Raw genomic sequence first — 15,440 nt, 5'->3', positions numbered from 1 at the left:
TTCAACCCCTGAATGAAGAAATAAGGGTGATCACGCGCTCCTCTTCACTTAGCCAACAACCGGACCGCCGATCGTCAAAACCAGAATGACTTAAATTTTGTGGTATTTAAATCAGGAAAATACTTAGAACTATCTTCTTAATGTGGTATTATTATTTTACGAAATATATTAGCAAAGAAGACATGCTTAGAATGAAGTCAACCAATAAAAATTGCAGATCTAAATTTTAAAATTATTTAGATAATCAATCTTAAAATTAGTCAAAATGTTATTTTGATGAATTTCTTGCAAATTATTAACTTATGCTTTCCTAAATACTGATTACCACTTGCAATGATACAGAAGAGCACACGGAACAAATCATAATGTTACATACATCTATGCCAAATATATAACACATTCTAAACTAAGTATCTTTATAAATAACTTATTTATAATTGTAAAATTTTGAATATGTATTTCGAAATCTACGATTCCAATTAATAATAAATTTGAAATAACATAGCAATACATACCTTCCTCGATATTAGCATAAAATTGTAATATATACTCAATTCAGAACTGTACATAAACAGATCGCCATACTTGGATGAGTGTTTTCCGGATCAGAACAATTATGTATAATTAAAATGTCCTAGCTTCAATAGTAATGTATTGAGTTCTAGTATATTTCTAACATAAAATTAAGCGTAATTTCTACAAATTTTACACACAAATGTTGTGATTTTATATTTATGTATTATTTTTAAAATTTCGTATAATTTCTTGAAACGGTTTTAGAGAAATAATGCTCGCAAGTAGGGAATTAAATAGTTTGAGAAATCCTAACTTTAAGATATAACTACCTTCAAATCATATAACTGCGCATTATTTTCATAATAAAGAAATAAGCAAGATACGTTTGATTTAGAATTATTTAAAGGCATTTAAACATTATTGCATATACAATAATCATACCTTTAACTGAGACAGTTGAAGGTAAGGAGTCGAAATTTTCGTTACTTCATATGTAACTATATTTCTAAAACTTCTCATGCCAGAAGTACTCATTCCAGAATTGGTCATTGTATGTAGATTTAGTGCTTAAACAATCGATTTGAATTTTTAAATGTCCCCAGAAATAACCATATAGAAATAACTGCTAGAGTCTGAAGAAATTTTATGCATGGTTAAATAATGTCAATGACTTGAAAGACAAGTTTTCCATTTAGAAGTCAATATTTACGTATTTGAGAAATTTCAAACGTAAACAATTTAAATTTTTCACCTTAAATTATTACGTTATTTATTGCGCCCTTTCCATACAAAATTTCTCATTAACTACCAAATGGCAAGTTTATAAATGTGTTTGAAGGATGTATCTGCTATCTGCTTTTAGAAATTTGAGAAGTTGAAATAGCATCGTATGCAGTTTGCAGTATATCAACACATGCAGTTTCCTTATATTTTTAAACAATTTTATTTACTTTTTTTCTTATATGTGCCCGATAAATATAAAAATAACTGAAAAGGTCCCACGAAACTTACTTATGAACCAATTCTGAATGCAGTTATACTCTAAATACAGAAATTTTATTTTATTTACGTATAAATTTTACTCAAACCACTTAGTAATTTTACTTTTATTATAGTAGTGAAGCTATGTCTGTAGCCCTGCTTTTGTTCCTATAAGATGCTTCTATGTTTTCATGATGCAGCATCCAATAATATGTCTGTCATATTAATTTTCCACAAGTTTTACTTGCCTCGCTTCTTCTACCGTCTTCAGTGTTGTCATGTGTTCTAAAACGAATTTTAATATTCATTGTGGATCCTGAAACGTTCTTTTTTTACTAAGTCTTTTCATTAAGGAGTGCATATATTCAGGATCCTTATTACGTAAGATACTCAGTAACACTAATTTCGCAGGAGTTTGAAATATCTTTCTCTACTTCACTTAAGGAGACAGCAGTCTTATTTTCATGTAAAAGCCCTTTTCTAGTATCTGGTATTTTCATTTATTGTTCCTTGTTCCTATTTTACTTCTGATGGATTTTCGTGCTTCAAGAAAATGTTTTGTTGTAACATTCTGCTTCCTTTTTTATATCATCTTAATAAACAGGCTCTGATTATTCTTTTGGCAGTCTTATATGAAAAAATGGCTAAAGTATGTTTTTTTTCATTCAGCAGGAATGCAGTGCAATTTTGTTTCCTCTAAACTCCATATGTCTCTCCAACTTGCGGTTTTTATCCAAATTTTAACTCTTCTCCCTGTTATCACATTCCTAAAGAAAGAGAAATAGTTTTCCATTGTATAAAATGCTCAGCATTAAAAATTCACCTCAACTCATTCTCTCACGATTACTACAATTAATTTCCATGAGCAAATATTCTAAATTCTTATAACTTCTTTTCAGACTAATCAAGTAATCATCAAATAGAGAGGCATATTTTTAATAATATGCAAAACAAAAGCCTTTAGAATTTAGAGAGAGCGGAAGGCCCAGCCTCTAGTTTTCCCCCTATTTTATTAATGTTGCTGTAAAAGTTAATCATAATCCTTGGATATTGCTAAACTTTCTAATTAAACCATTACCTTCTAACTGATTAAAAAGTGTAAAACTTAAACTGAAACTAATTATGCTCAAACTTTGAACCAAAGGCATAAGTTTTCTCCCTCCTTTTTGCATGCCTTAGTTCTATAACGGTAGCACACTCGGCGTGAATTCGAAGAGGTCCGGATTTGAGTCCCGGCGAGGAAATTTCCAATTTTTTTTTTATATCTTCTGCTTCAAAATATCCTAATGTCTCTAACATTTGACTAAGTAAATGTACCAGCGTTTCTTGTGGAAGTAAAATTGTCAAATCGAAACTTTGAAGAACAGTAAATAAAGTTCATAAGATATATGAAAAAATTTAGAGAACATTTTATGGATAATCTGGTATTCCTTTAAGACTATCATATCCTGTAAACTTTACATTTGAATATCACAAAAATAAAAACAACAGTCGTCACAATTATGCTTTGTAAACATACACCAAATGCTATGGTGATTTTAAAGCTCTCACATTTTTCCGTAAGCTACAAAAGAAGAGAACTGCCTTCTGATATCAGAATGTTGATACCATATATATATATATGTATAAAACTTAGACAGTAGACAGAGCTTTCTTAAAAGATTTCTAAAAGAAAGTTTAAAAGGCTATGAGATGATCTGCGCATTTGCTGCAGGTTTGAAAATAATAAAAAGAAATATATTAAAAGAAAAGAAAATAGTTGGAGCTTAAATGCAAGTTTACAAGATATATATATGTGTGTGTGTGTGTGTTTGTGTATGTATATTTTTCAACATTATGAATAATTGAGTGTGCATATATATTTATACTATTTGCATATTACGCAGATATTGCCAAAACCTACGTAATAACAATATGTGAAGAAATATATGAAAAATAAAAAAAGCTACTGTCCATTGTTGAAAAATTGTCTATTAGGAATCAGTCACACTATGATATAGATATATATATGTTTAGCTTTTTACGTCATCTTGAAGGAAAAAAATACTGTAATCCCTTGACCCTTTCAATGGCCAGTTTATACGGGTAAATGAAGGAATGAGGAATGGTTATGGTTGAATATGGCAGTTCTGATTTGAGAAACTTTTAATTGTGGACAGATTTTACATACCTTTAATCACTTGCAGTTTTCTTTTCAAAGTATCAATAAAGTCGTATTTGCTAAATTTTCTTTGCCCATAAAGCCCTATAGTGGATAAATATTTCAAATCTCTTAAACACTTAACAAGCACAGCTTATAAAAATTCGAAGCAAGGCATTCAGACCATATAAAACGACTTGAAATTCGCAGTATTTAAGATAAAGAACCTCTTTTCTCTCATACCATGGGAAATATTGAATTCTAGTGACAAATATATGTACAACTATTAAAGGATAAGAAACGTTAAAGTTGCCTTCCTGTCAAAAAAAATTACTTACGAATATCAGCTGTCTTGCTTTGGACAGTGCTGGAAGATAGCATTCTTCTGCAGGAAAATATAGCGCTGTATTTTTATCGTATTTGGGGGGAGATATAAGAAATAAAAATTTCGTTTTCAAATCTACAGTATTCCTTTTATATAGTTCTTAGGATATTATGACCTATGCTTCAAGCCTAATAATTTTGTTAAATGAAGTTAAGATATTTGCATTGATTTATGTTCTGCTCTTAGGAATAACAGCCGAGTATTCCACAATCAAAGTCATAGTTGTGAAATAATATAATGAACATCATAGAACCAATAAACTGATATTATAAATGCTATACATTATTTATTACATTTTTCGTTATTTTCGTGTTTTTTATTTGGAGACAGAAATCCTGATTTATCCCTGCTATTTCCGAAAGTGTTTTATTCTCCGCGTTAAGCCTAATCGTTGGTTGTTTTTCCCCTCTTGTTTATTATTTACGCATAGTGTACTTATAATCTGTTACACATTATTTGATTTTTATATTAGATAGCACTTAACACTTGACTCGAACACTTAATTTCTGTTTTAATATTTTTTTTTCATTTCTTCAATATTATGATGATTGTTACCCTACATGAAATCTCGAGAACTTGAGAGTAATCATTTTGTTTTATAATCCTTCTAATTTTTATTAAAATATTTGATTTGCAATGAAGAATTTTATAATGAATTTCTTTAAATTCATTCATTTTATATATATTAATGAAATTTCATCTTTCGCAGTTATTCTAAAATTAGCTTTCCTTACTATTTCAAACAGATAAAGTAGCAATGAAAGTGTGGCTCTTTATTATCTAATAATCGCATAGCCAGCGATGGTACATAAAATTGAAGAAATTTAGTCATAGACGCTTTATAAAATTTGTGCATGTCTGTGAGGAAAAAGAAATTAAATTTAATACCAGTAAGTTATATTTCCATTAATTTACTTAATCAGAAGAATGGACATCATCCAGACAGTGCTAAAAACGTAGCTTGCTCTGTGGCCTTTGTATATATTTTAGAATTCAGGATAAAATTATGGCAAGCAGTATATAAAATTGAATTGTAAATGTTGTGTAATTATCAGATAATAGCTAAATGCTAACCAGGATATTCGAAATACTAACAAATTAAGCAGATTAACGAAGTATAAACATGACAAATTAAGAATGTTAGCAAAGTATAAATACGACAAATTAAATGTAATAACAAAGTAAAAGTATGGCAAATTTAGTAGACTAACAAAATATAAATATAAAAAATTAAGTATACTAAGAAAGTATAAATGTGACCATTATTGCATACTGCAAATAAATGTAAGTTTGTAAATTCATGCAGTGATGATAAATAAATATATAAATAGGTGTGCATAGAAAAGTAACTAGTACTGGTAGTACTAGTTAGTAATTAGTATAATTAGTAATCATAATTAAGTAGAGTAAGTATAACTAAGTAGAAACTTATAATTAAATAAGAAACGAAAAAACCGTAAAACTTAAATATTTTTATCTCTGCCCTATTATTACGATTTCCCACCAGCGTCCGAGTAATAAAAATTGCTGAACACTTGTATTTCGGACCGAGATTTGAATCTGGCGAATATATAGTGGCATACGAGTCATTTCCCTTAGAAAGTCCTCCATAAAGGCATCTCTCCTCTTAGTCAGGTAGTCCTCGATTTTCTTGCCATAACCGCATAAACTAAGCCACACATTTTTTAGTTATAAGATGCAATTCCTTAAATTGCCAGATGAATCATAGAACCTTATAGGTAGTAACTCAAACGACTTACAGACCGTCACCTTCTAACTATAAATATCTCGATTCAAAGGGAAGGGTTAAAATAAAATTGATTTATTAACCTATCAAACTAACGGCTACGCAGAATTAAAAAATATAACAGAAATAAAAACTCTGCTACTTTCGAATACTTCCGTGAATATATTAAAGTCTAATGCGACATGAAATACATAATTACAAAAATTAACACATTCTAAAAAAGCCTTGTCTTGGAGCCTAAGTAAAAAAGAAAGAAGTTCTACAATTTAAAGCTGCTGAACTCAGCAGCTCAGTTCAGACAGCCGGGAAGCGTAACAAAGTGCCGTTCAAGCAACACTGCTAAGCCGCCCAAACGGTATAGTGGTTAGGGAAGGCAGCTTGGCTGCGATACCGAAGGGCCTGTGTTCGAATCCCGGAGAAGACATGCATGTAAATTTGTCTGCCTCTTTATAGGAGGTAAAGGTGGCCCACCTACTTATTAAGTGCCTATTAGGTTATATATATATATATAATGACGGTGGTTCATTTCCAAGTTCATTTCACTACCTCTTCAACTGCCTACACAACAGATAAATTGCATTTAAAGACACCAAGCAGTGAATACCGGCCGCAGTAGGCGGAGGTTACCTGAGCAACAAACAGGCGAAAAGTAACAAAGAGAAGGTAATTAAACTATGCTCAGCAAAGTATTAAGAATTTTTTTGTCCTTGAGAATTGGATCTTCGCAACATAATTTCAATAGCAAACCAAAGTGCTGAGTCCTTACAAAAGTAGAGTACATTGAAGTGACAAATCGCAGATAACGGAACAGAAGATGAGTACAGTTATTTCTGACAGCAGTACTATCCAAGTTAATTAAACAGTAGCAAAGAGACTTCCTTGAAAGGTACTAACTATAACAGTAGTTGCAACTATTCCAAGAAAATCAGCTAAGGTACCAGAACAATTGAGTCACCTAACTCAGACTACGCCAGAGAATATTACAACAATTGAAAATCAACATTAGAAAAATAGCTCGTCCCGTAGAATAGTAACTGGAATGCAACAGCATAAACTATTGTAGTGTAAGCTTATTACTATCCACTTTTCGTGTACTTGTTAAATCTAATGTTGTAAAGCAGTTAAAAGTAACATATAAACGCCAGTCAATGTTTAACTGAATTAAAAATTTACTGTGATTATCCCAGTAACAGTATTGTAAATATGAAAGCAGATAATGTTAAATTGTGCACATAACTGTCATGATTATATAAGTATCTTCTGTACCTTACTAGACAGAACATTGTTCGTAATTAAAATATCTAAGCTTGTGCACAGGCCTTGTATGCCCATGTAATATTTATACATAGAAGAAATAATACCTTTTGTCAGGATGACTATTAACATTGTTGCAAGACTTTTATAACAAAGTCAGGTCAGTTTATCCCAGGTGCAGCTCTATATCACCGTAAAAAGTATTATAATTGAATAAGTGGAATTGATCACTGTATTAGTTTAAACTACAATTCGATTCTTATTTTATTATCTTCTAGTAATTTCGAGAAGTAGAAAGTAATTGAAATATCTCGACGACCGGGTGAAAACTTTGTAAAGCCGGTGAGAACATCTGTTCTCAGTTATTGATGTTAGCTGTTAGTTCGACGTGAGTTCGGAGTGCTGAGATATCTCCGGGTAGCTTTCTCTTTAGCTGCGCTTTGCATTTCGCTACGCTTAACGTTCATAGTAGTTTGAAATGCAACAAATGATTGAATTCTGTAATAATGTGAACAATTGTACGACTAGCTTCGTGAAAAGTTCCAACTCTCTGAAGTATTAATTTTATAAAATCTCATCAACCTATCATCGGAGCTGTGTGCATTCAATCTGTTACGAACCCATAACGCACGCAACAGTATATTTCGTAAAAATATCTAGTATATCATTATTAATTAAATTGTATGTAGTAAATAAATTATTATAAAACTCAAAAAACTTCTTAGCATTCATTATTAATCAACAAAGCTTCTTTTTTTCTCTCTCTCTTTCTATTACTAGTCGTTCCTCAACTAAATCTACGATTAGGGAGCAAGTTACGCCATTCAAACATTTTGGAGGGTAATGACGTTTACTTCGAATGCAACATACGGGCATCTCCATGGGTGCATGAAACCGGATGGCGATTTGAAGGGCAGGAACTGGTGACTAATATTTCAGCTGGAGTAATTGTTAGCAACCAATCTCTTGTATTGCAGAAAGTACAACGAAGGAACAGAGGAAGATACAGTTGCACAGCAACTAACAGTGAAGGACAAGGAGAAAGCAACCACGTTTATCTAAGAGTTCAGTGTAAGTAATTTTGGCATGTAATATGGAATATATACATAGAATTATAATTCATAAAATAAATTCATAAATTTCATAAAAATTATGTAATATGCAAGAAGCATAGTATTTTTTTAAACTAGAACAGCTTTTAATATCAGTTGTGAACTCTGTTTTTATTTATTGACAATGTGTGGAAAATTTCATAAATGCTGCATATTTTGCTAAAATATAAAAATTTTCTTTAGTAGGGTTTTTTTTTTTCTTTCTTTTTTTTTTTTTTTTTTTTTTTTTTTTAAAGAAATGGTATTGCTTTAAATAAGCAGTATTAATTACGACTTGTAATGACGCCAAATTATTTTTTGCTCCTAGAGAATTAAAATTAGTTTTAGAAATAATAACTAATAATATTTGAATATTCTCTTAACTGAATTCAATTAGGAGAAGAAAAATTAAATTTAGTAAAAATAAAAATAAATAATTTGCGTATAATACTCTTCAACTGATAATTTTAGCGACCTTAAAACGATATCTGAAAGTATTTAAAATATGGAATTTAATCCGAAATAAAAATGGTACATATCGGTTTCAAAGTAAGTGTTTTGGGCGTTTCCAACTCCTGAAAATGAAAAATGTGGACCAAACATCTAAAATTACACCGACTTGCAGTTTCTCGTAATCACAGCCTTTTCCGAAATCTGCGTGAAAAGTGATGGTTTGAGGTCGACCAAAATTTTGTTGCTCGTGTCATCATGTCAGGCTGCTAAGTGGAAAAATGGCCACGTTGTTTTAAAAAATAGAGGGCCGATAATAAGTTCTGTTAATGACAATTTCGCGTGAGAGTATTCGTTGAAATATTCTTTTTATTTTTACATTCTTTTTTGCCGGTTTCTTTGTTACTTCATTATAAACAGCATAGTGTATCATATGTGTAATGGGCTCCGCGTTTATTTTTCAAGATACAAATTAGGCTACTCTAGAGATACTTCATTAAGTTCGTTAGAAAAGATGTAGTTTTTGTTACAGACCATTTAAAAGTATCTCCTGTAAAGTGTTAGAAAATGTTTTCAGCTTTATGTATATACGCCTTGAATAATTTTCTTTTTATTTTATAACGTCGAAATGAATAAAAGTAAATTAAAGACCAAAACGAGGATCGATACCATCTCGGTTCAAAAACCTTCATTTAATTAATGGATCCTTTTAAAGTTAGGCTGTTAAGTGATTTGCATTTTACGCATTGTATGCTGAAGATAAAATTACAAGGCTTTAATTATAGTTGGTTAAAATCTGACTAATACTTAGAGAGAAAATGTTTTTTCAACTCTGTAGATGAAAGGTATATTTAATGAAGTGTAATAAAACATGTACAGGGATATCGTATTCTATCACTTTTTTTTTTTTTTTTCAAAATAATGCTTTGCAGCTATTTTGAATCCAGCTGGTCAGTCGAAAGATACGATCTGTAAACCGCATTTCCTGTCTTTCCGATAATTCTCAGCATATTTTGAATTGTTTTCATTCTAATTATATTGAAATTGCACCAGATAATAGTTATACATTGGTGTTTAAATGTACAATGATGAATGATGTACTTACCAATGAAGGTTTTATAATACTATTATATCTCTTTAATTTAGTTTAAAATAAAATTGTTCATCTCACGAATTTCTTTACCTCTTTTATCTCTTCTTTATCTCGTTTCTTTTGAGAGTTTTAAAGTGTTTTTGCTAAACTATATACATGTATGTTTAAAATTTAACTAAGGATACTTTCAGTGCTCCAAATGTCTTGCTGTAACTATATTACCTACTAGCAGCAGACCAAGCCGTCAAATGCTGATTATTCGGCCCTACAGATATCTCGACTCTCATGGAAGACCTCTTTAAATAACTCTCCATTTATGAAATTTTAAGTTTACTCCGTATAGGTTTAAGTAATTTCAAAACAAGAAAAAATCTTTCAATGACACATAATGCCTTATTTCATATCAACGGGCAAATAAAAAAATTATTTTCAGGAAAAACTTTTCTAGTGTTCCCTTACCTAATTTTCGGCTTTGGCATTTATCTAGAAACTGGTAGATCTTCTACTATCGTTATACTCATAGCTCTGACAGATCTTTAAGCTATCATTTAGGTGCTCACAACTTTAAGTGATGAGGAGATCAAACTCTTACACGAAACATAAATTAAATATCTTATATATAATCAAATCTTAACGTACTTCCTTAGTTAGGTAGAATAATGTTTTTACGGATAGAAAGATTTTTTTCGCTTTTAATAACAATAAATGTGTGAGAAATGCATTGTTGGTGGCAATACTCTTTTAATTCTAGTCTCACAAAGTCATGCATGCTCTGATAACTGAAGCATGATTCTTTAATTTTAATTGTTTTAATGTTTTTTATTGAAAACATTCCACTTGAAAAATTTTCATAAGTATATTTTAATATAACTTCAATATTTAAAAACTCCTTTTTTTAAATTTCTCTAATTACTTATGAAATTGATGGCACATATAGCAATAATTTAAAATGTAAATTAAATAATGTCTTATTATGCTATGAAGAAATTAATCTTAAGAACTCATGCATTTTATTTTTTACGTACTTTTGAGTTTTCAGAAATTATGTAAATTTATTAGAGTGTTATTTAAAATCCATAAGCCTTTCGACTGGTTTTAATTTAAAAAATAAAGAACTAAACGCATTGCAGCAGAAAATAATTCTGGTTTATGCGAAGCACTGCACAATCACACGCATTATTACGGCAAAATTGTCTATGCTTGCTAATTAAAGAATTCTGACACATAGCAGGTCTCTTAAAACTAGTTTTTTTTACATCATTCTTCAAATTGTATATTAGAAAACTATGTCATAAACTGTCACAATATTTGACATTCAGGGAAGAGAAATAATATCTGGTTTTTGAGGTTGCTTTTTTATTTCATCATAATATTCAATAAATGTCCATTGAAGTTTTCATCACAGTTTGAAATGTCTGAAATCAGGTTATAGAACTTTTTATTTCCTTGCTAGCTATAAAATAAAATTAAGAGATCAGAAAAGCGAAAATTAATAAAAATGTTTCATTCCAAGGCTATGTTTGAACAATTTTGGGTCTGTTAACTATCTGATTTAACTTTTTATGTTATGACTGCATGACGTTTAATAGGATTACTTAATTTTGGTCTTTTTAAAATCAAAACGAATCTTTACAGGATTAATATTTTTAGAAGTGCAAGAATTTGAAAATGCTGTCTTAAACCTATCTTTACGCAGCTACGCAATTCTGAATTGATATTTCACCTTAATTATTCTACAGTATATGGTTTTGGATTTTTGTGTATGTAATTTTTCTGTGACGTGCGTTTTGTTTAAATTATGCAGAAGTTTTCGAAAATTTAACTTTGTTTAAAATTATTTTCGTATCTATAAGTAATATACAAACTACCGCACGTAATGTATAATAATATTTTGCGTGCAGCTTAGGATGCTTCATTTTGTAAGGAAAATACAAAACGTAAATTTTTGCAATCTTTGCTTACTCTCCGAGTCTTAGCGATGAAAAAGTTATATCTGCCAAATTTCAAGAAGACTGGATAATATTTAGAGGTTGTACACTTTGATCAGTTTTGTAAAAGTAAGCAGCAAATACAGTTTTTCTATTTTAATTGCCTTTATTGGGAAAACTGGAAATTACAGAATATTATTAAAACTAGACGCTAATATTAAAAGGTAGTACATGTGTTATATTAATCAACTATGAACGATGCAATCCTTTTTTTTGTTCACTTGGCGAAAACTTTTCTGTGATGCTCCACTACCCTCAACAAGAATTGTTTCTGTTGTTCGTCCCTGACCGATTCGTTAAACTTTTCGATCAGAGCAACTCCTCTTTCTACGATATCATTGACCACCTTAAGAGTGCTCACAGAACTTCTTTAGAGAGTCACTGCAATAATCCTCCATGTCATGACTCCCAAACAATTCGAAGAACGTCTTTGTTTTATTAGTAATGAAATGGCTCAGGTCGTTTCCTTCAAAAACTAGATTTTTACTCTCTAATCGTATAATTTTCCTTTATTTGTAGGTTTGGTGATTAAATTTTTGGTCATATTTCCTTATCAGCCTGAGTAATACTTTCACCCAAAAAGGCCTATCCTAAGTTTGTTTCTGACATATAACAAATGAGTCTCTTAGTAACTGCGAGAGCCTCTTTTTGACGTCTGCATCTTGAGAAGTGCTCAGAAGCTGTAACTTATCCAAATCATTCTTTAAAACCCATCGGCTTACAACTGTCCCCTGCCAAAAGCGAACATATACAAAGCTCACAAAATATGCAACCTGTTTCATTCCTTTCAATTCTCTTTGAGGAATATTAAACTGTTTAGTGAAGAGGAAATTTTCAGTGCATATTTTGTCCATCCACCTTGCTTGTTACAGAGCTCCAACCTCTTAGGTAAAAAAATGAGTGTTGTAATAACTCTGTACTAAATTTTTTTTTCAATTGTTGCTCTTCTAGAATCCTTTAACGGAACTTTCTGCATCCACTGCTGTCGTATATAACTTCTTATCAAATGAAGCCCACATACTTAGGAACTTTCGAAAAATCTTGATTTCTGGATCACTTGACAGTATGCTTCAAGTGGCAAACACTCTTCAATATTCATGTGTGTAGTGTCGGTACCCTAACCACAACAATGTTCGTCTGAATGCCCTTTCAATTATGGTACATGCCCTATGGATCAGTCCTGTATTAGATGCTGTACTATAAAAAGGTATGCCTATGATATTGTCATGTATCCTAAATCGATGCACTTCCCGAAGAACTACTTCAGACATTTGCTCACCAGGGTTTTCAGGACAACAGATACTTCAAGCAAATGCTCAAAATTTCGTACAGTAAAATTGCAATTTTATCTTCCAAAGTTTTGACACTTTCATGGGCAACTGAAGGCAACAGTTTACTATCACAATACAGGACCAAATGAGAAGAATATCCAAAGAGTGACTCTTCAATTTTCTTTGCCATTTAACCTCTATTGATCACCCGAACTCGGTAAACTGTAGCTGGAGGTACGGAAATTTTTTTAATATCATGGACTAGGCTGGTGGCCAAGGAGAGAAATATATAAGAAGTCCATTAGTACAAAGTACTTCATTATCAGAAATTTCACTAGTTTAAGATAAAAGTGATTTATGTGTGCAACCACTAAATATTATTCAATCTTCTTGAAATTTGACGTATATAACTTTTACATCACTGAGACTTTAAGTGTATGCAAAGTCACATGAAAATCACATCTATGGAAAAATGAAACTCTCTAATTCAGCTGCTCAAGATTTTACCAGAATTAAAAAAGTATCTGTTTTTCTCGAAAGTGAATTCTTTACTAACCTCAGTAATCTCTAAAATTCAAATTTTACTTGTTATCGCAATACTTATCTTCTTTAATGATCCCTTTTTAACACATACACTGTACCTTGAAAAATACCTACATTGTAATGATCTTTTAACATATACGTTGTTAGGGTACGTCTCATTGTTATCACATGCATGAATGAAGTACATACATTTCAGTTTGAAAAATAAGATAAATTACTTACAGAGCCATTTGAAGGAGTAAGTGTGAAACAATAGGTAAGTTACATAAGTGGTAATACAATTTTAAGGACGGTGATTAAATTATAATTAATTAGTGTTGTAATACGTGTAAGGGCTTTGTTTCCTTTATTATTGATGTTTATTACTCATTATGCATATGAATGTGATGTATATATCTTCATGTGTACAAAATTCATTCAGAGATTGATAATTGCAGTTTTTATGACCAGCAACATGACTGTATTCATATCTTCAAGTTTCAGTTACTGCAAGTTTTTTAAGTTACATTATCTCACTAGAATTGTTATTTTATGTTTTTGATCTTGATGGATCTATCTAATTTTATTGTATCTAATTGCAATTGTAAGATAATGGCTTTTATGTCCGCAGTTGCTCCAGTGTGCAAAAGTGGTCAACAGACTGTGTACGGTGCAATGTTACATTTCCCAGTAGAAATTTCTTGCGAAGTAGAAGCTGATCCTGATGAAGTCACATTTCGCTGGGAATTCAATAGTTCCTTCGGTACTCTGGAATTAGTTCCCACTCTGACAACCGGACGGAAGAGTGTTGTCCACTACATTCCTAGATCAGAACAAGACTATGGGACCTTGTCCTGCTGGGGTCGGAACAGAGTTGGGCTCCAGAGGATTCCCTGCCTCTTCGTTGTGCTTCCCGCAGGTATTGGCTGGTGCGTTACATTTGTAAAAAAAAAAAAAAAAAAAAAAAGTGGTAAATAAGGGGCATATCTGCATATGGTTGCAAGTATATTCCAACTAAACTAAGATTTGACATACGCTTGCTTAAAATTAAATACTTTTTTTGTTGTTGTTGTTGTTATTGTTTCTTTGAAATATGAAAAGTATTTAACTGTTAAGAAAAAATAACGATGTGAGGTTTTCATTTTAAACATTTACTTAGAATTTACAGTATTTTGAGCACAAAAAAATCATGACCTTTAATATAGGATGTAAACTAATCCATGAGAATAAAGCAAGATTTACAAGTACAGGTAAATGTATGGGTATATATCATCGGTCAGAGATCACCCAGAGATATATCATCGGTCAACTAACTGGTAATGCCCTCTCATTCTAACTAACCCTAAAAGGAATTGCAAACGTTTACAAAGAAAGTTGAGCAGATAAACAACTGCGGCTGTCCGAAGGGTGTAAAGTATGGCCATTATGACACAACGCGCAATCCTATGGTACAACCAGCATAGGGTGTTGTTAAAAATAATGATTAAAGACATAAAAAATTACAATGTAGCTTCAGTGCAACTTGAAACTCAGAAATTAAATTGAGAACATATGTTTTGATGTAATAAAAATAGTAGATAAACATGAGAAAAATGTAATAAGTGTTAGGAATACAATATTATGATGAAATCTACTAATTGTAATAAGGAGGTGTACATGGGATTAAAATCGTTTGAGAAAAACGCTATGAGTAAGAATGGATTACAGAAAATAATTTTTACAAGAAACCAATACAATTTTAAGAAACGATTACTTAAAATGGTATGCTGGAGAAGGTTAACACAGTTTATAAAGTTCACATGTGGAATTCTTTGAGCATATTTACAGTATGTAAAAGTTAATTAAATTTATGCAGTATGAGGAATTATACTTAAGAAAGATCTAGACTTTAAGATCAGAGTCATTGCATAATTATTTAAAACTTCGATCGTGATGTTTATCTTTAATTATAAGACTCTGAAAAACGAGGATATCAGTTTGTGAAAATTTCGCGTGATTATCT

The 15,440-nt window shown here is 31.0% G+C and overlaps 1 protein-coding gene across 1 annotated transcript in view; it reads left to right on the top strand.

The window, feature by feature from the left end:
* The window catches only part of LOC118191363 (neural cell adhesion molecule 2-like), a 199,398-nt gene extending 184,895 nt beyond the window's left edge, over positions 1 to 14,503 (top strand). The window contains exons 6-7 of the mRNA XM_035362168.2: positions 7,804 to 8,094; positions 14,070 to 14,503. Coding sequence (XP_035218059.2) covers positions 7,804 to 8,094; positions 14,070 to 14,416 — 638 coding nt within the window. The 3' untranslated portion in view covers positions 14,417 to 14,503. The remainder of the gene's footprint in view (positions 1 to 7,803; positions 8,095 to 14,069) is intronic.
* Positions 14,504 to 15,440: the final 937 nt, after the last annotated feature.

Source organism: Stegodyphus dumicola, chromosome 10 (genome assembly GCF_044657685.1).
Source record: "Stegodyphus dumicola isolate Sdum_Otavi_A_Nest chromosome 10, ASM4465768v1".
In the NCBI taxonomy this organism is placed as follows: domain Eukaryota; kingdom Metazoa; phylum Arthropoda; class Arachnida; order Araneae; family Eresidae; genus Stegodyphus; species Stegodyphus dumicola.
Note: the sequence above shows the minus strand (reverse complement) of the source record. Positions and strands in the feature narration are given on the sequence as shown.